This window comes from Pristiophorus japonicus, chromosome 9 (assembly GCF_044704955.1).
Source record: "Pristiophorus japonicus isolate sPriJap1 chromosome 9, sPriJap1.hap1, whole genome shotgun sequence".
NCBI classification, from domain to species: domain Eukaryota; kingdom Metazoa; phylum Chordata; class Chondrichthyes; family Pristiophoridae; genus Pristiophorus; species Pristiophorus japonicus.
The window spans coordinates 166,613,775-166,632,997 of record NC_091985.1 but is presented as its reverse complement, the minus strand read 5'-3'; the positions used below and the strand labels follow the sequence as shown (position 1 = coordinate 166,632,997).

The 19,223-nt window shown below is 42.4% G+C and overlaps 1 protein-coding gene across 1 annotated transcript in view; it reads left to right on the top strand.

The window, feature by feature from the left end:
- Positions 1–19,223, top strand: part of LOC139273314 (serine/arginine-rich splicing factor 7-like) — a 39,230-nt gene that overhangs the window by 9,485 nt on the left and 10,522 nt on the right. Inside the window, exons 2-5 of the mRNA XM_070890073.1 lie at positions 6,096–6,276; positions 10,545–10,721; positions 11,666–11,740; positions 11,837–11,914. Coding sequence (XP_070746174.1) covers positions 6,096–6,276; positions 10,545–10,721; positions 11,666–11,740; positions 11,837–11,914 — 511 coding nt within the window. The remainder of the gene's footprint in view (positions 1–6,095; positions 6,277–10,544; positions 10,722–11,665; positions 11,741–11,836; positions 11,915–19,223) is intronic.

Sequence of the window (19,223 nt, the reverse complement as noted above, 5' to 3'; positions counted from 1 at the left end):
CCTTCAATGACTGATGCACCATGACATCCAGGTCTCGTTGCACCTCCCCTTTTCCTAATCTGTCACCATTCAGATAATAGTCTGTGTCTCTCTTTTTACCACCAAAGTGGATAACCTCACATTTATCCACATTATACTTCATCTGCCATGCATTTGCCCACTCACCTAACCTATCCAAGTCACTCTGCAGCCTCATAGCATCCTCATCGCAGCTCACATTGCCCACCCCCCAATTTAGTGTCATCCATAAATTTGGAGATACTACATTTAATCCCCTCGTCTCAATCATTAATGTACAATGTAAACAGCTGGGGCCCCAGCACAGAACCCCACTAGTCACTGCCTGCCATTCTGAAAAGTACCCATTTACTCCTACTCTTTGCTTCCTGTCTGACAACTAGTTCTCAATCCACGTCAGCACACTACCCCTAATCCCATGTGCTTTAACTTTGCACATTAATCTCATGTGGGACCTTGTCGAAAGCCTTCTGAAAGACCCAATACACCACATCAACTGGTTCTCCCTTGTCCACTTTACTGGAAACATCCTCAAAAAAAGTTTCCTTTGCCAACTGAGCTATTGCAAGAGACCAAAGTAATTCTCACTCTAAATCAATGAGATTTACTGATATAAGTACAAACAAGTGTTGATTTCCAATTCATCATAGGTTTTATTAAACTCTTTTTAATCAAGCACAGTGCTTTGGTGTACTATTGTATGGTGCTAGAATACAGCCCTCTTCCACTCCCCTCAGTCCATAGTAACTCATTTCTTAACCATACTGCTGCAGAGAGATGGAAAAAGTGGTCAACATTTCTTAAAAGGGGGAAGGAGGTCTTCAGAGAGCTGTTCTCTAACTCATGTGGCTGTCTAGATAGGAAATAGTGGTTAGTGAGCCAATTTCTCTGAGCAACAAAACATGCTTGCCCTCGGAATAAGAGGTAATAGCAGACAATCTAGATGGATGGGGGGGGTGCGGGGGAAGAAAGAGTAGTCAAGGAAGATTTTTTTCAAAAATCGAATGCAGCTTGCATTCAAAGAGGAGCCAGGGTCAGCCATGCCATTGGAAGCCTTAACTGGCTGGTATTTTTAATGCTCATTCAGCCTCGATGAAATATAGGGCCCAAGTTGCCACATGATTTGCGCCTGATTTTTTGGAGCAACTGGTGGAGAACGGACTATCTTAGAAATCGCAATTCTCCGCATTTTATTTTCTGAAGTTCTAGTGAGGTAGAACAGTTCTACTTTGGAACAGAATTTTTTCTTCAAAAGGGGGCGTGTCCGACCACTGACGCCTGATTTGAAAGTTTCCACAGTGAAAACGTACTCCAAACTAAAGTAGAATGGAGCAAGTGAAGATTTTTGTAGAAGTGAAAAAACCTGTTCTACACATTAAAAAATCAGGCGCAGGTTACAAATTAGGCGTCCAGAACGAGGTGGAGGGGGTGGGGGGGAAGGGAACTCATTAAATTCTATAATCAATCCTTATTTATACTTCTACAAATATTATACAAAAAAATCCAACCTGAATAAACATTTATAAGCAAAGAAAAGATTAAATAAACCATCTTCCTACCTGTGTGAAAGTGCTTCAGCCATCGTTCGAAGGAAACCGCCGTTTGTTGCCGCGCAGGGGAGGGAGGGGAAGGAGACAGCGGCTTGTTGCCGCGCAGGGGAGGGAGGAGAAGGAGACAACTGCTTGTAGCCGCGCATGGGAGGGAGGGAAAGGAGACAGCGGCTTGTTGCCGCGCAGGGGAGGGAGACAGCGGCTTGTTGCCGCGCAGGGGAGGGAGGGGAAGGAGACAGCGGCTTGTTGCCACGCAGGGGAGGGAGGGGAAGGAGACAGCGGCTTGTTGCCGCGCAGGGGAGGGAGGGGAAGGAGACAGCGGCTTGTTGCCGCGCAGGGGAAGGAGACAGCGGCTTGTTGCCGTGGAGGGAGGGGAAGGAAAGGAGACAGCGGCTTGTTGCCGCGCAGGGGAGGGAGGGGGAGGAAACCGCCGTTTGTTGCCGTGTAGGGGAGGGGGCGGGGGGGGGGGGGCGGAGGAGACAGTGAGAAGGGTAGCCTCAGTGCTGATGGCAATGTGGTTTTATTAAAAAAATTTCAAAAATTAAACAGCTACAAAGAACTACAAAAATGGCCGAGTGCCAATTTTTCTTTCACACTGAGCATGCGCGAACGCTGCAACGCGCACGCGCAGCGTTGCCGGCAGGAAAAAAACTAATTTAAATAGTACCCGCCCCCTCCCACTTACAAAATTGGCGCGAGTGTCGGCCAAACAGACAAGGAGGTACAAAGCGCTCGAGAAAAGCGCGTTTTTTTTTTCTGGCGCCGTTTTAGGCTCGGAGGGGCGCCCGTTTTTTATCCTGTGGAAACTTGGGCCCATAGTACTTAAATGCATTTGAACATAAGAAATGGGAGCTGGAGTAAGCCAGTTGGCTCTTTTGAGCCTGCTCTGCTATTCAAGATCTTTTACCTCAACTCCATCTTCCCGCACTATCCCCAGATCCCTTAGTTTCCAAAGATTTATCACCCTCTGTCTTGAATATACGCAACGACTGAGCCTCCACAGCTCTCTGGGATAGAGAATGCCAAAGATTCACTACCCTCTGAGCGAAGAAATGTCTCCTCATCTCAGTCCTAAATGGCCGACCCCTTATTCTGAGATTGACCCAGTGTCTTGATTCACCAGCCATGGGAAACATTTTCTCAGCATTAACATTTTCTCACCTGTCAAGTCCCATGAATTTTATGTTTCAATTAGATCACCCCATTCTTCTAAACTCTCGGGAATGTAGGCCTAGTCTACTCAATCTCTTCTCATAAGGCAATCCCCTCATCACAGGAACCAGTCTAGTGAACCTTTGTTGCACTCCCTCTAAGGCAAGTATGTCTTTTCTTGGGTAAGGAGACCAGAACTGTACTCTCGGTGTGGCCTCACCAATGCCCTGTATAATTGTAGTAAGACTTCTTTACTCTTGTATACTCTATTCCCTTTGTAACAAAAGCTAACATATCATTTGCTTTCCTAATTGCTTGCTGTACCTGCATGTTAACTTTCTGTGATTCATTTTCAAGGACACCCAGGTCTATCTGAATGCAAACATTTTCCAGTCTCTCACCATTCAACAAATATTCTGCTTTTTTGTTTTTTCCCAGCAAAGTGGATAACTTCATATTTCCGGCACATTATATTCCATTTGCCATGTTCTTGCACACTCAGTCAACCTGTCTATATTTCTCTGCAGCCTCTTTGCTTCCTCCTCACAGCTTACTTTCCCACCTAACTTTGTATCATCAGCAAATTTGGATACGTTACACTCAGTCCCTTCTCCAAGTCATTAATATAGATTGTGAATAGCTGAGACCCAAGCACTGATCCTTGCAGATACCTCACCAGTTACAACCTGTCAACCCAAAAAAGTCCCTTTTATTCCTACTCTGTTTTCTGAACCTTAACGAATCCTCAATCCATGCTAATATATTACCCCTCCCCCTCCCCCCCCCATCCCATGAGTACTAATTTTGTGTAATAACCTCATGTTAGCACCTTATTGAATGCTTTTTCAAAATCCAAATACACTACATCCACTGGTTCCCCCTTATCCATCCTACTAGGTACATCTTCAAAAAACTTACAACAAATTTGGATCTATTACGTCCACCTGAGAGAGCAGCTGAGCCTCAGTTAAAGTCATACCAAAAAAATAGCACCTCTGACAGTGCAGTACTGAGGAACTCTGGCTTGAACCCACAGTCTGCTGACTCTGAGACAAGAGCGTACCACTGAGCCATGGTTTAATCCACTCTGACCAAAGAATTCTCTCAATTTAAAAAAAATTCCGTCATCAGATTTAAGTTACTTTACCTTAAACGTGGTTTTTGACTGATGCATTTCAGGGTCAAGGGTTCACTATCTAAATTGCTGCGATTATCTGATTGGTTCCCTCTGTTTTGGATTGCTCTTTTTATACCTGTTTGCCGTCTCAGGACTTCGGCAACATATGTCATGTTCCTCCACTCAGTCTGCTTGTGCACTTCTATATTTTCATAGACCGTTGCTTTGTGCACATGCAGGACTACCAATCATGCTATGAAACAAGTAAGATGGGGTCTTGTGTGACCAGATTGTTGTCAGGTTGTCAGAGATGTGTGCTCTAGCCTTCCAATTTAGTTAGTATTGGCTGTGTGAAAAAGAGCATGGATGAGTGACACAAGTAACTCCAGCAGAGACAGAAATTAGGGAATTACAAGACTTTGGCAAGTAAATTGTGTGACCCATTTCTACACTTGGGTGTTAGACTGCATTTCTGATATCAAACAGATTACAAAGTAGCTGTATGAACCTAAAGGATGTAGATTTAAAACCTGTCCACGTGATTGGTTTACTGAAATAATACACTGCATTTTTAAACCAATTTGTATTCACCGCTATGGACACAAATCTTGGAAGTTATCTATATTGAATGAATCAATATCCAGACTGCATTTTGTAGCAAAATGACAAACTATAAACAAATAGGCATTAAGTTGCCCTTGTTTACAGTGCACAATTGTCTAGGGTTCCAAAGTATCACCAGTTGTATGCAATCAGTTTAACCAGTACTTGCGGTAATGGTGGGTTGTATAATATATTTCCCATATTTTAGTGAGTCCTTTTGGTATATTAATTTTGTGTATATGGATATATCTCAACATATATTCCACAATTTCACGGCAACTTACTGCAGGCAGCAATGTTCAAGTATGTTGAAATTAATGACTATACAGCTTCTAAGTACAGTTGCTGTCCCATTATAGACTCTCTGTCCAACAGTGTAACTTAGTTCAAATGTTCTACAGCTAGCCGCTAATACTCCCATTGCATCCTCTAAGCAGCTTTCTCTGCTGTTACAAATTTTATATAATATATAAAATATAACTTTTGGTAATGGGCGAATGGTCAAGACATCAGAATAATTCTTTTGAGTAGTGCCATGTTTCTTTTTATTGACCACCTAACTATTGGAAGCTGTTTAGTTTAATGTCTTATCTAATTGGCACATCCAACAAGCATTCCCTAAGCACTGCACCAAAATGTTCACCTAGATCATGTACTCAAATCCTGGAGTAGAGTTTGAACTCGCAACCTTGGTTCCAAGATGAGTGCTGACAGCTGAGCCAAATTGATAGTCTCTGATTGGATTATTCTAACCATGGACAAATCTCACCGTGAATTGCTTCCATATCAACACACAGCACAGCCATATTTCTCACCAGCCTGCCAGTACTCCGATCACAACCTAACCTGCCCCAGGCCTACTTGGTCTCTTTCCTTCACCCTTCCCATCATCTCGCAAAGCCCTCACCCTGGACCTTCTGTTCTCTGACAGACCTCATGTTCTTGGGTTTGTAGCTCTCCAACTCGTGCAAGTACGAGATATACTTGTCTTTCTTAAAATCTGTGCTCTTTTGCTATTTTGTCCACTTTCCTTGATCAAGAATACATAACCCTTTCCAATCAGTCCTTACTGTTGCCAACACCAATTCTAATATGGCCTTCAGTCGACTATTTTTTCTTTCCTGTGTGTCATTGAGGCAGTGGCATTCTGGTTTCAAATGAGCCTCGTACCAAACATTTCCTTTGCATCCCTTATGCAGCTTTCTCTGCTGTCAAAAATATATATCTAGTGCATAGGCATTTCACAGTCTTGTTGCACTTCACCTGCCCCCATAACAAATTATTTTTGCATTCATTAACTGAGAACCTTTTTTTTTAAAAAAAAATAGTAGCATAATATATTTTTCACTTGAATTATTAAGTCAGTCTACTTGTGAAATAGAATCTTGTATTGCCCTTTAACAGATAATGTCTGCATGCTAAACATTTTCTAGTTAAATATTTGACCTTGTCACTGAGGCTTTCACCCTTCCCTATCTCCCTTAGTATACATTGAAACAGTACAGTAAGGTCTATTCTGTTTGTATGTATGTATGTATCTAAAGCTGAGAGCCCCTATAGTTATCGCAGATAGTTAAGACTTGTATATTATTTAAAGTAGTTTTATTTAGTGTTTTGTTTTGTAGACTAATGATGTCTGATGTGCATCTCAACAGAAACCAAGGTCTATGTAGGTAACTTGGGAACAGGTGCCGGTAAAGGGGAACTAGAGCGTGCATTCAGCTACTACGGACCACTGAGGACTGTCTGGATAGCACGGAATCCCCCTGGTTTTGCTTTTGTGGAGTTTGAGGAGCCTCGAGATGCTGAAGATGCTGTTCGTGGTTTGGATGGCAAGTAAGTAAACTTTAAAGGGGAACTAAACCCTGTTGGTAAAGTCACTGCTTTCATTGTTGTTTGCTGTTCTTTCTAATTACATAATGAATGTTTTCAGCTGGTTTTTTTAAATTCTGGTCAGAGCACACTTTTTAGATTGTGTAGGTACTGAAGGGCAGGTTTTTGTTCCTGTAAAAGTAGTGATGGAAATAATATAATGGCGCATGTGTAACCTGTCCCATGAAATCAATTTCGATGTCTGCAGGAACTTACTCATTATTTAGGAACATAGTTGGTGGGCATAGTGTGCTCTGATCAGAGGAAAGCAGAACATCTGAGAATCATTCACATTATTTTAAATGGAGAGAATGAATAATGAAAGGACTGACTTTACCATTTGGATTTAGCTCCCCTTTAAATAATGGGCAGTTGTCGATGAGTGACAAAAGTACAAAATTGTATATATGTGTGTGTGATTGGTGTGCTTGGTATCCATACATTATTTTTATTTTACTGTAAATACAATAGTGTATGGATAAGAGACCTATGACAGCTGCCATTACTGTAACCAAACCTGTATTAAACACTCGTGTGGTCTGGCAACTGTGGAAATGACACACAATTTCCACAGTTGTCATGTCATTCGCCAGCATACCGGTACTATTTTTCCCATCAGACAGCCAGTCCAGTAACTGAAGCCACGCACGACTGCTCTTCTGCCCTGTTTAGAGCCTATCTTGCAGTCAAATTGTAAGCAGTTAAGAGCCTTCTCTTCCTGGTGTAAATGCTTAGCTTTTTTCCTGTTTGATTCTCCCTGTGCAGCAAATGGTGAGGAGGAATGGAGATAGCTGCTCCTAAACTGGTGTCTACTGTTCTGCAATCTTCCCATTTGCTGGGAAGTGTTTGGGTTCATCTTGGGAAGTTACTGTGTGGGCAGTCTGGAGCATATATCTGCATTGATGTCGATCAGAAGTTCCCAAACTTTTCTTTTGATGAGGCCCCCCCTTAGAGACTTGACATTCCATGGGCACCCCCATCTTGAGTAAGAGTAGAGGGGGTAATTCGTAGCACAAAGCAGGCGGTAGCAAATCGGCAGTCCATTTTAGATTGCTCATGGAAGTCAATGGAAAAGAAAATAGTGTAGTGACTTGTTATCGGCCCGTTTTAGCACTATTGCCGAAAACCAATCTTAATACCCCCCCCCCTCCCCAACCCGTATTTTTGCATAGAGGATTTATTTTCTCAGCTAACGTAATATATTGTTTAAGGCCTAAAGTAACATAAACAGCGCTGTACTAATTCTATAAACTTAAACATTAAACGAACACTTGTTGACTTGCCCTTATCTCAGTCATTAGGATGAGCCTGTTTGCTAGCGCACAATTTGTGGAATCTTTGATTTTGAAGTGTTGCAACTGCATATCAGTCTCTACATTCAAGCTGCTTCTATACTTGTTCATGATGTCAATAAGTGGAAAAAAATCCTATTTCACACAGATACTTTGAGGCAACATGGACAAATAATTCAGTGGCTCTTTAGGATAACGCGGGAACTTTTTTGAATTGAGAGCCAGAACTGATCAAAAGGCGCAACTTTAAAATATTCTCAAAACAGAATCACTAGCACTGTTGCTCAGACTCTCTTTTAGACTTATGACAATCTTGGGATTTGCTACAAAATCCTCTGAAAATGGTTTTCGAACCCAGTCAAAATCGTGCAATTTATTTGCCCCTCTTTTGGGGAAATATTTGCTGAATTTTGAGCAAAGCTGAGACATATGCTCCACAATTACATCTTTAGGACTGACATTTTGCAGACCATAATAAGACAATATTGGGAATATAGTCCTAATGTAGCCTCGCATAGGGTGATCTCAGTACAGCCTGCAATATTTGAATCACTTGCAGAGCACCTCTGGTCCAACTTTTGCTTCTAGAAATCAGCATGCATTCAAACGTCCTGTCCTGAGATTGCCCTATGCGAAATTTTTCTTTGAATTTCAACTGAAATGTTCTCATTTCTTAAATCTGAATTTCGTTAAATTTTTTTGATGCACCTCCTCTTGGTTATGTGACTTTGCATCGGTGGCTCACCTTCGCGGCCAGCCTATCTTCCTCGCGCCCATCCCTGATATCCTTGTTGCTCCTGGGAACTGCTGTCGTCGATAGTTGGTCCATCACTCCCTGTGGCACGGGCTGCCTATTTCTGAAAATATGCTTTGGGAGTATTTGTTTCTGTTGTCAAACCTTGGATTCGATTTATCACTTTCACAGCAGGGATCTGCTCCTATGCTTGTGCTCATGCTCTGTAACTGAACCTTTTTTTAGGTATTTTAAGAGTGACATGGGATGATTCCTCTGGATCTTCTGGTTTCTAGTGGAGAAGCACCTGGATTCCACTTGTCCCAATCCCTTTACTGCATGCCAGAGATTTGGAATGTACGATGGAACTGGAGGTTTGAACACTTCTTGCACTTCATAGTGCAGCACTTTGGCACACTGCCAAATTCTCCCATCCTTTTGGAAAGATATTTCATTAGATTATGTTCTGTATTGAGTTGTCGAGTTGAGGACTTCCTTGCTTCAGTGCTCACTGGTGAAATAAGTAAGATCTATAGCTAAGATGTTGTAAGTTTAATGTTTCATCACAGTTTAGGTGATTTGAAGTAGCAACCAGTTGTTTCTTGCAAGAAGAGATTTATGTGACCAAATAATGTGTATTGGAGTGCCCTCAGCATTTGCAACAGTCCTGATTTGAAACTAATTTTATTAATACTAAAAAATTGTGACCACATGAGTGTTATAAATAGAATAGGCTATGGAGGGAAGTGAAATACAGTTTTTATTTGCACTTTGGGACAGACTAATTTCTCCTGCGACTTAGTCGCTCGTGAATTGTTAACTCTGCCTGTGGACAAATTATATTTCTCGCTTTCTATCCTGTATCTTCTGTCAGTTGTCATTAATAGGCTATTTAAATTGATTTCATCTTTAAATCAACTCTGATCTGTGACCCCAGCTTTTCCTCAGGACCACATATACAGCATGAGATAATTGCCCAATTGTCTTGAACTGCAGCTTCATAAATAAACTTTTGATGCATCATGCACATACAGGGCTATGCTTATTTTTTTCTTTTTGTCTCTGCTTTCTCTTCCCCTTCCCTTTTTTCCATTGCAAAATGGGTATTATTCTTGATTTGTAATAAGTGGTAAATACCATCAAAACATATCTTAAAGAACAATTTTGGATTCGCTTTAGTGCACAGGTTTTGGCACAGTCCCAGTTAAACATTATTCTACAGTAGTTTTCCTTCTATTAATGTTGCATTCTTTTGGCTTCTGTCAGCGCTTAATTGGTGTCTGTGACTCTGACTTCTCACCAGACCCCCCTCATGACTGCTTGCTTTCCTTTCCTGCCCCTAAACTTCAAACCAAGGTGAACAGTTCTTGTACAGCTGCATTGCTGAAAGTCATTGGATAATATGTTGCCATGCTTAATCTCCCTTTTAAAAAGTAGGGGCAGTGGGTCCCTGTTAGACACCATGTTTTGCTAATTTGTGAACCTGATATTTAACTCTTTTACTGTCCATATAGCACTGTTCCAGCTGTTTACATATCATTTTTATTAGGATGGATGGAGTTTTTCTGCTGCTCCCTGGGCATTAAACAGTGCAGTGCCTTTAACCTTACAAGTATTCTTGATTTGCTCCTGTTTGGTTTTCTTTTAATTTTGTGTATTTTTTGATTCTCTGTCTCAGCTGTGTTCCTGTTTTTTCCACTCTAGTTTCAAGGGAGGTAGGTACTGTTTGTTGTCTCCTCTTTTTCTCCCCCATCAACCAGTTGTTTTGAATTAGATTTTTCAGGCTGGTGATAATGTTGGTGTTTTTTGAAATTTTGGTCAGATCTTCAACTGCCTTTCCTGCTAATTTTCTAATACCAGACGGGTCGACTTATGTAAATACTTCCAAGCAGCTTGTGATGTTACGGGCTTTGTCGTAATTTTGCATTGTTCTACATTTGGCCTTTAATACAGTGGTGATCGAGTGTTCACATCCCTGTTGCAAAATATAAAACTTGTACGGTAAGGGAATCTGACCAAGGGTGGTAGAAGGCCAACTAAAACATATTTCATTGTATGTAAGATAAAATGAGGTACAGGTTGAAGCCGAAACCTTTAAAAGTGCCAGTCATTTCATAGTGACCGTATTGTTCTAGTTATACATTTTAACTGGTACTTTGTGTTGGGTTGTTTTTGACTTAGTGTAAACACTAATTTCTTTAATTAAGGATAATTTGTGGTTCACGTGTTCGAGTGGAACAATCAACAGGAATGCCACGGCGCTCGCGCTTTGAGCGGCCTCCAGCACGCCGCCCCTTTGACCCAAATGATCGATGCTATGAATGTGGAGAAAAGGGGCATTATGCTTATGACTGTCATCGCTATAGCCGACGCAGAAGGAGCAGGTATGTGTTTCCAATCTCTTTGGCTTTTAATATTGCTTAAAAACATTTTTATTTAAGTATATCTAAGCTACTTTACTTTAAACTGAATAAAGAAATGCAGTGCTTTTATCATTGCTTCTTGCTTCTTTACATTTAAGTGATAATCAGGCCTTGTGGCATTTTTTGCTTGACTTTTTTTGAGTTTCACTGTGAATGTTTTGAATATTAATGATCCACCTGGTCCGAACCTTTCAGGTTTCTTCGTTTGAGTCAGTCACCGCGATTCAGAATGTCGTGAGCCTCATGATATCAGGCTGAGGCATCTAGCAAATCCAACAGTTTTGATGCGCCTAGAGCATACGGTGATTGGCATGAGGCCAGATCCCCTCGAGAGCCTGCTACAACTAGCTTCACCTTAAGATTCTTTTGAGGGCAGAAAAAGTTTGAGAATGAGACAAGGTGATCGCCGTTATGCTGTAAATTGGCTTTCAATTGGGCCCCTTTCTAGAGGAACGCCAGATTGACCGCATTCCCTCGTAGACAAACCTTCCTGCGTCAATCAAGCCTCACTTTGGCTCATTTGGCTGTCAGTTTGATCGTCGTTAGATTGAAGAACATCTAGAAGCTGCGATGGTCTGATAGATACTTCTAGATCGCCTAGATCTGCTAGACCTTGGTCCAAAGAGAGGGTCGACTGACCTGCAAACGTGCAAGGTTTACTTTACGTACCACTTACAAAGTGTTTTTACGATGCACAAAATACTAAAAAATATGTTAAATTTTTTTAACTGAATCTACATTATGTAGATTTAATCTAAAAACAAATAATAGGTCCCCAAGTTGTCTTCAAACTGACAGACACACATACTGTATTATAGAAATCTTGTCTTGATTCCAGCAGAGGTATTCCAAGAATATAATGCTGAGATGGCTAAATTTAACACCGCTTTCTTTTGTTAAACCAGGTCCAGGACCAGATCACGTTCACGCTCGCGGGGAAGAAGGTATACCCGTTCACACAGCCGTAGCCGTGGCAGAAGGTAAGTCTTTATTGAGTGGTTTAGTTTTGAAGAATGATGCCTTCAGTTTTCTAGAATGCCCTGTACAATTTTTTAAAAATGTTAACTTTTATCTAGGTCCAGGTCTTTTTCTCCTCGGAGGTCCAGGTCTTTTTCTCCAAGAAGGTCTCGGTCATTCTCTCCTAAAAGGTCCAGGTGAGTGAGTGTTTTTCCCTTTCTCTCCCTTCCTCTTTGCAATTGAAATAACCTTTCAAAATGTATTGAGCTGTGAATGATGCTGTTTTCATTGTTGCTGGTTAAAACCTAGTGGTTACAAATGTGCTTTTCTGTCTGCCAATTTAAAAACAAAATTTGGCCTTGCAAAGAGAGCACAGAGAAATTGCCATCATGGGAAGCATATTGGGGGCCCAGAAGAAACCGAGGGCCCAGGGGCAGCACAGACCAGTCCACACTGCGATATGTGTGCGAACTAGGTCCGTGCAGCAGAGCTGGTCTCCAGTCATCCTGGTTCAACCCTTGCCACTGGATAAAGACCTAGCTTTGTCGAGCCCGTGTGGTGGCTGATGTGCAACGGTCGCCACACATTAAAAAAATCCACGCACAGGCATCTTCCACCCTCTCAATTGGAGTTCAGGACTGGAACATCGTGTCCTTCATTGAAACATCTGTGAACTCTTGTTTGAGGGACCGCCTATTATGATTTGGGTAAAACTGGTGCTACAGGTGCTGGTGTTGCAAAATTGAGCTAATTTAAGAAAATTTGAGTCGTATGCAAATAATTTACCCCTTAATTTGCATGCATTTAGATGACAACAGTTCGGTCCATGCAACATCGTCTTGGGCGGTCCCTCGAATCGATGATGACTTGCTTCCACGCCAAAAAGGTCCATGCAGTAACTTAATGGTACAGGTTGAAACCTCCCGTATCCGGAACCCTCGAGGCATGGCCTGTTCCGGACAAGGGGTGGTCACGTTAAATTGGGTGGTACAGGTACTGAGCAAGGGGTTATTGGGGCTGGGAGAGGGATCGTGTGGGGTGATGGTGGATTGCGGGGTCAGGCCAGCGATTGCGGGAGTCGGCAGTGAGGAAGGACTTCAATTTGTTCATGTTGGAGTTCTTGCGTATGCGCCACCCGGTGGCCGGGAATGGTTCTGGTCGAGGCGTGGTTCTGGATAAGGGAGGTTCAATCTGTACTCACAATATAGCCAGGCCAATTTGTGGCTTGTCTTCATTTCACTTTTTGGCTGTTGCCAGTCTAATTGCTTTGTATGCCTCTCTACCTCCACTTTGCTGTGGGCTATTGACTGAGCTACTTTTCTTCAAGGTGATGAGGCATGGAAAAGCTATTGGGACATTCCAGCTTGCATACAGTAAATCAAAAGGGCCTTATTTAATAGTTTATTAGTGGTTCTGTAATTTCTCGTTCTGGGAAGTGCCAGGCCTTCACTTGCCAACAGCTCTGAGGTATGACTGAAATTGAGAGCTCCACTAGCAATCATGGGTGTAGACTCTTAATCTATCTTTCTCAGTTGCAGCATCCCTGAGAATATACCTTGCAAGTCATCTGGGATGATTGTGGATTTGCTGACTTGTGATTCCTGATTATGTAGGCAAACCTTTCTGGGTCCAGATGCTTTGGAATCCACAAGTGGAGTGGGGGGGAGGAAAGCAAAATGGGGCTAATGCTACTACTTTGATAATTGCATAACAGTTTTACCAATATTAAGCAGCATAAATAAGCTGTGCTGGCTTTTAATGTTGTTGGAGGCAAGTCTGTATGGAGCTTCACTTGTATGTTAGGTTCTTTTATTGTTTAGTTAATGATATAAGGTAAGTTAATGCATAGAAAATCTGCTGTACTTGCCCTTTGTACAAGTATTTTGTGTCGGTCTTCACAGTAGAAACATAGAAAATAGGTGCAGGAGCTGGTCATTCGGCCCTTAAAGCCTGCCCTGCCATTCGATATGATCATGGCTGATCATGCAACTTCAATACCCCATTTCCTATTCCTCTTTCTCTCCATACCCCTTGATCACTTTAGCCGTAAAGGCCACATCTAACTCCCTTTTGAATATATCTAACGAACTGGCCTCAACAACTTTCTGTGGTAGAGAATTCCACAAGTTCACAATTCTCTGAGTGAAGAAATTTCTCCTCATCTCGGTCCTAAATGGCCTATCCCTTATCCTTAGACTGTGACCCCTGGTTCTGGACTTCCCCAACATCGGGAACATTCTTCCTGCATCTAACCTGTCCAGTCCTGTCAGAATTTTATGTTTCTATGAGATCCCCTCTCATTCTTCTAAATTCCATTGAATATTAGCCCAGTCGATCCAGTCTTTCTTCATATGTCAGTTGTGCCATCCCGGGAATCAGTCTGGTGAACCTTCGCTGTACTCCCTCAATAACAAGAATGTCCTTCCTCAGATTAGGAGACCAAAACTGTACACAATATTCAAGGTGTGGCCTCACCAAGGCCCTGTGCAACCTGCAGTAGGACCTCTCTGCTCCAATAATCAAATCCTCTCGTTATGAAGGCCAACATGCCATTTGCCGCCTTCACCACCTGCTATGCCTGCATGTGAACTTTCAATGACTGATGTACCATGACACCCAGGTCTCGTTTCACCTCCCCTTTTCCTAATCTGTCACCATTCAGATAATATTCTGTCTTCCTGGTTTTGTCACCAAAGTGGATAATCTCACATTTATCCACATTTATACTGCATCTGCCATGCATTTGGCCACTCGCCTAACCTGTCCAAGTCACACTGCAGCCTCTTAGCATCCTCCTCACAGCTCACACCGTTCAGCTTAGTGTCATCTGCAATCTTGGAGATATTACATTCAATTCCTTCGTCAAAATCATTAATGTATATTGTAAATAGCTGGGATCCCAGCACTGAACCTTGCGGTACCCCACTAGTCACTGCCTGTCATTCTGAAAAAGACCCGTTTATTCCTACTCTTTGCTTCCTGTCTGCCAATCAGTTCTCTATCCACGTCAATACATTGCCCCCAATACCATGTGCTTTAATTTTGCTCACTAATCTCTTGTGTGGGACCTTGTCAAAAGCCTTTTGAAAGTCCAAATACACCACATCCACTGGTTCTTCCTTGTCCACTCTACTAGTTACATCCTCAAAAAATTCCATAAGATTTGTTAAGCATGTTTTCCCTTTCATAAATCCATGCTGACTTGGGCCAATCCTGTCACTTCTTTCCAAATGCGCTGCTATTACATCTTTAATAATTGATTCCAGCATTTTCCCCACTACCGATGTCAGGCTAACCGGTCTGTAATCCCGTTTTCTCTCTCTCCTGTTTTTAAAAGTGGGATTACATTAGCTACCCTCCAATCCATAGGAACTGATCCAGATTCTATAGAATATTGGAAAATGATCACCAATGCATCCACTATTTATAGGGCCACTTAAGTACTCTGGAATGCAGCCTATCAGGTCCTGGGGATTTATCGGCCTTCAATCCCATCAATATTCCGAACACAATTTCCTGACTAGTAGGGATTTCCTTCAGTTCCTCCTTCTCTCTGGACCCTCGGTCCCCTAGTATTTCCGGAAGGTTATTTGTGTCTTCCTTAGTGAAGACAGAACCAAAGTATTTGTTGAATTGGTCTGCCATTTCTTTGTTCTCCATTATAAATTCACCTGATTCTGACTGCAAGGGAGCTACATTAGTCTTCACTAATCTTTTTCTCTTCACATATCTATAGAAGCTTTTGCAGTCAGTTTTTATGTTCCTTGCAAGCTTCCTCTCGTACTCTTATTTCCCCCCTGCTAATTAAATCCTTTGTCCTCCTCTGCTGAATTCTAAATTTCTCCCAGTCCTCAGGTTTGCTGCTTTTCTGGCCAATTTATATGCCTCTTCCTTGGATTTAACACTATGCCTAATTTCCCTTGTTAGCCACGGTTGAGCCACCTTCCCCATTTTATTTTTACTCCAGACAGGGATGTACAATTGTTGAAGTTCATCCATGTGATCTTTAAATGTCTGCCATTGCCTATCCACCGTCAACCCTCTAAGTATCATTCGCCAGTCTATCCTAGCCAATTCACATCTCATACCATCGAAGTTACCTTTCTTTAAGTTCAGGATTCTAGTCTCTGAGTTAACTGTGTCACTCTCCATCTTAATGAAGAATTCTATCATATTATGGTCACTCTTCCCCAAGGGGCCTCGCACAACAAGATTGCTAATTAATCCTCTCTCATTACACATCACCCAGTCTAGGATAGCCAGCTCTCTAGTTGGTTCCTCGACGCATTGGTCTAGAAAACCATCCCTTGTACACTCCAGGAAATCCTCCTCCACCACATTGCTACCAGTTTGGTTAGTCCAATCAATATGTAGATTAAAGTTGCCCATGATAACTGCTGTACCTTTATTGCACACATCTCTAATTTCTTGTTTGATGCTGTCCCCAACCTCACTACTACTGCTTGGTGGTCTGTACACAACTCCCACTAATGTTTTTTGCCCTTTGGTATTCCGCAGCTCTACCCATACAGATTCCACATCATCCAAGCTAATGTCCTTCCTTACTATTGCGTTAATCTCCTCTTTAACCAGCAACGCTACCCCACCTACTTTTCCTTTCTGTCTATCCTTCCTGAATATTGAATTCCCAGCCTTGGTTACCCTGGAGCCATGTGTCCATAATCCCAATTACATCATATCTGCTAACAACTAGCTGTGCAGTTAATTCATCCACCTTGTTACGAATGCTCCTCTCATTGAGACACAGAGCCTTCAGGCTTGCTTTTTTAACACTTTGTCCTTTTAGAATTATGTTGTAATGTGGCCCGTTTTGATTTTTGCTTTTTGATTTCTCTGCCCTCCACTTTTCCTTATCTCCTTTCTACCTTTTGCTTTTGCCCCCATTTTGCTTCCCTCTCTCTCATTGCATAGATTCCCATCCCCCTGCCATAGTAGTTTAACCTCTCCCCAACAGCACTAGCAAACATTCCTGGACATTGGTTCCGGTCCTGCCCAGGTGCAGACCGTCTGGTTTGTACTGGTCCCACCTCCCCCAGAACCGGTTCCAATGTCCCAGGAATTTGAACCCCTCCCTCTTGCACCATTCCTCAAGCCACGTATTCATCTTGACTATCCTGCTATTTCTACTCTGACTAGCACGTGGCACTGGTAGCAATCCTGAGATTACTACCTTTTTAAGGTCCTACTTTTTAATTTTAATTTAACTCCTAGCTCCCTAAATTTAGCTTGTAGGACCTCATCCTGTTTTTTTACCTATTTCGTTGGACACTATAAACATCCCAATAATGGATAATCAAGGGGCTGTAGGGAGGGAGGAATTGGCAGACAGAAAGTAGGAAACTATAGACCAATTAGCCTAACATCTGTCATTTGGAAAATGCTGGAGTCCATTATTAAGGAAGCAGTAGCGGGACGTTTGGAAAAGCATAATACAGTCAAGCAGAGTCAGCATGGTTTTATAAAAGGGAAGTTATGTTTGACAAATTTGCTGGAGTTCTTTGAGGATGCAATGAGTAGGGTGGACAAGGGAACCAATGGATGTGGTATATTTAGATTTCCAGAAGGCATTCGATAAGGTGTCACATAAAAGGTTACTGCACAAGATAAAAGTACACTAGGTTGGGGGTACAGGTGCAGCGTCCAAAATCCGGAATGTTCCAGACTCCGGACCGATTGATGACAAGGTCGTCCTGAATCCGTAAAATGTTCCGGAATCCAGACCCACTGACCTCGGGCCTCGCCGTGCTGCCGCTGCCCTTGCCTCGGGGCCTTCTCGCCGGCCCGAACAGCTCCTCTGTGAAGGTGCCTGCCGGCCCGAACAGCTCCTCAGCGGCGACCCCCTGCCCCCTTTCTGACTTTCCCGAACCTGGGCTCTGGTGTTTCCAGATTCGTGACGTCAGAAAGACGATTCAAAGTCCGGAAAAACACGGAATCCGGAACAACCTCTAACCTGAGTGTTCCGGATTCTGGACGCTGCATCCGTAATATATTGTTATGGATAGAGGATTGGCTAACTAACGGAAAACAGAGTCAGGATAAATGGGTCATTTTCCGGTTGGCAAACACTAACTAGTGGGGTGCCACAGGGATTGGTGCTGGGTCCTCAACTATTTACAGTCTATATTAATGACTTCGATGAAGGGACAGAGTGTAATGTAGCCAAGTTTGCTGATACAAAGATGGGTGGGAAAACAAGCTGTGAGGAGGACACAAAAATCTTCAAAGGGATATAGACAGGTTAAGTGAGTGGGGGAAAAAATCTGGCAAATGGAGTATAATGTGGGAAAGTGTGAGGTTATTCACTTTGGCAGAAAAAAAGTAAATTATTTAAATGGAGTAAAATTACAAAATGCTGCAGTGCAGAGGGACCTGGGGGTCCTTGTGCATGAAACACAAATAGTTAGTTTGCAGGTACAGCAAGTAATCAGGAAGGCCAATGGAATGTTGGCCTTTATTGCAAGGGGGATAGAGTATAAAAGCAGAGAAGTCCTGCTACAACTGTACAGGGTATTGGTGAGGCCACACCCTGGAGTACTGCGTACAGTTTTGGTCTCCGTATTTAAGGAACGATATACTTGCATTGGAGGCTGTTCAGAGAAGGTTCACGACGTTGATTCCTGAGATGAAGGGGTTGACTTATGAAGAAAGGTTTAGCACATTGGGCCTGTAGTTGCAGTTCAGAAGAATGAGAGGCGATCTTATTGAAACATACAAGGTAATGTGGGGCTCGACAAGGTAGATGCAGAGAGGATGTTTCCACTCAAGGGGCAATCTAGATCTAGGCATAGTTTCAGAATAAGGGGTTGCCCATTTAAAACTGAGATGAGGAATTTCTTCTGAGGGTTGTATATCTCTGGAATCCTCAGAGCAGGGTTATGGGGAGCGGGCAATGAAGTGGAGCTGAGTCCATGATCAGATCAGCCAGGATCTTATTGAATGGTGGAGCAGGCTCAAGGGGCCAAATGGCCTACTCCTGTACCTACCTATCTCTTATGTAAAATCTTCAACTTAATTTCTGGCCCTCCCATCTAAAGCAAACTGCAGAGTTGGTATTTATGGACAGACACGAGATTTAAAGCAGGTGCCATCCAATGTGCTTAAATATACAAGTGTCCTTATCTATTTTACAAGTATCTTGCTATTTTATTTGATACTGGGACTTGTATACGTATATGTGTGTATATAAAATGTATACATCATGTGACTAGAGTTCAGCACTTCATTTAGCTGTTCTGTAAATTATCATCTAACAGACCAAATGTGTGAAAATTGTCTGTGGTATACCTGCTTTTTTTGACCAGTTTTACAGAATTTTTAAATCCCTTTTACCCTGTATAATCAAGAGTATTAGTTTGGAACTTGCTGTAGCTGTCTTGTCTGATCACAAATACTTAACCCATCTCTGCTGAGCTTTCTTCAGGTTGATGGAACAGAAATTAAGCTAGAGCCTTCTGCAAATTGGATGCCTTATTCCTGCAGTTGGGT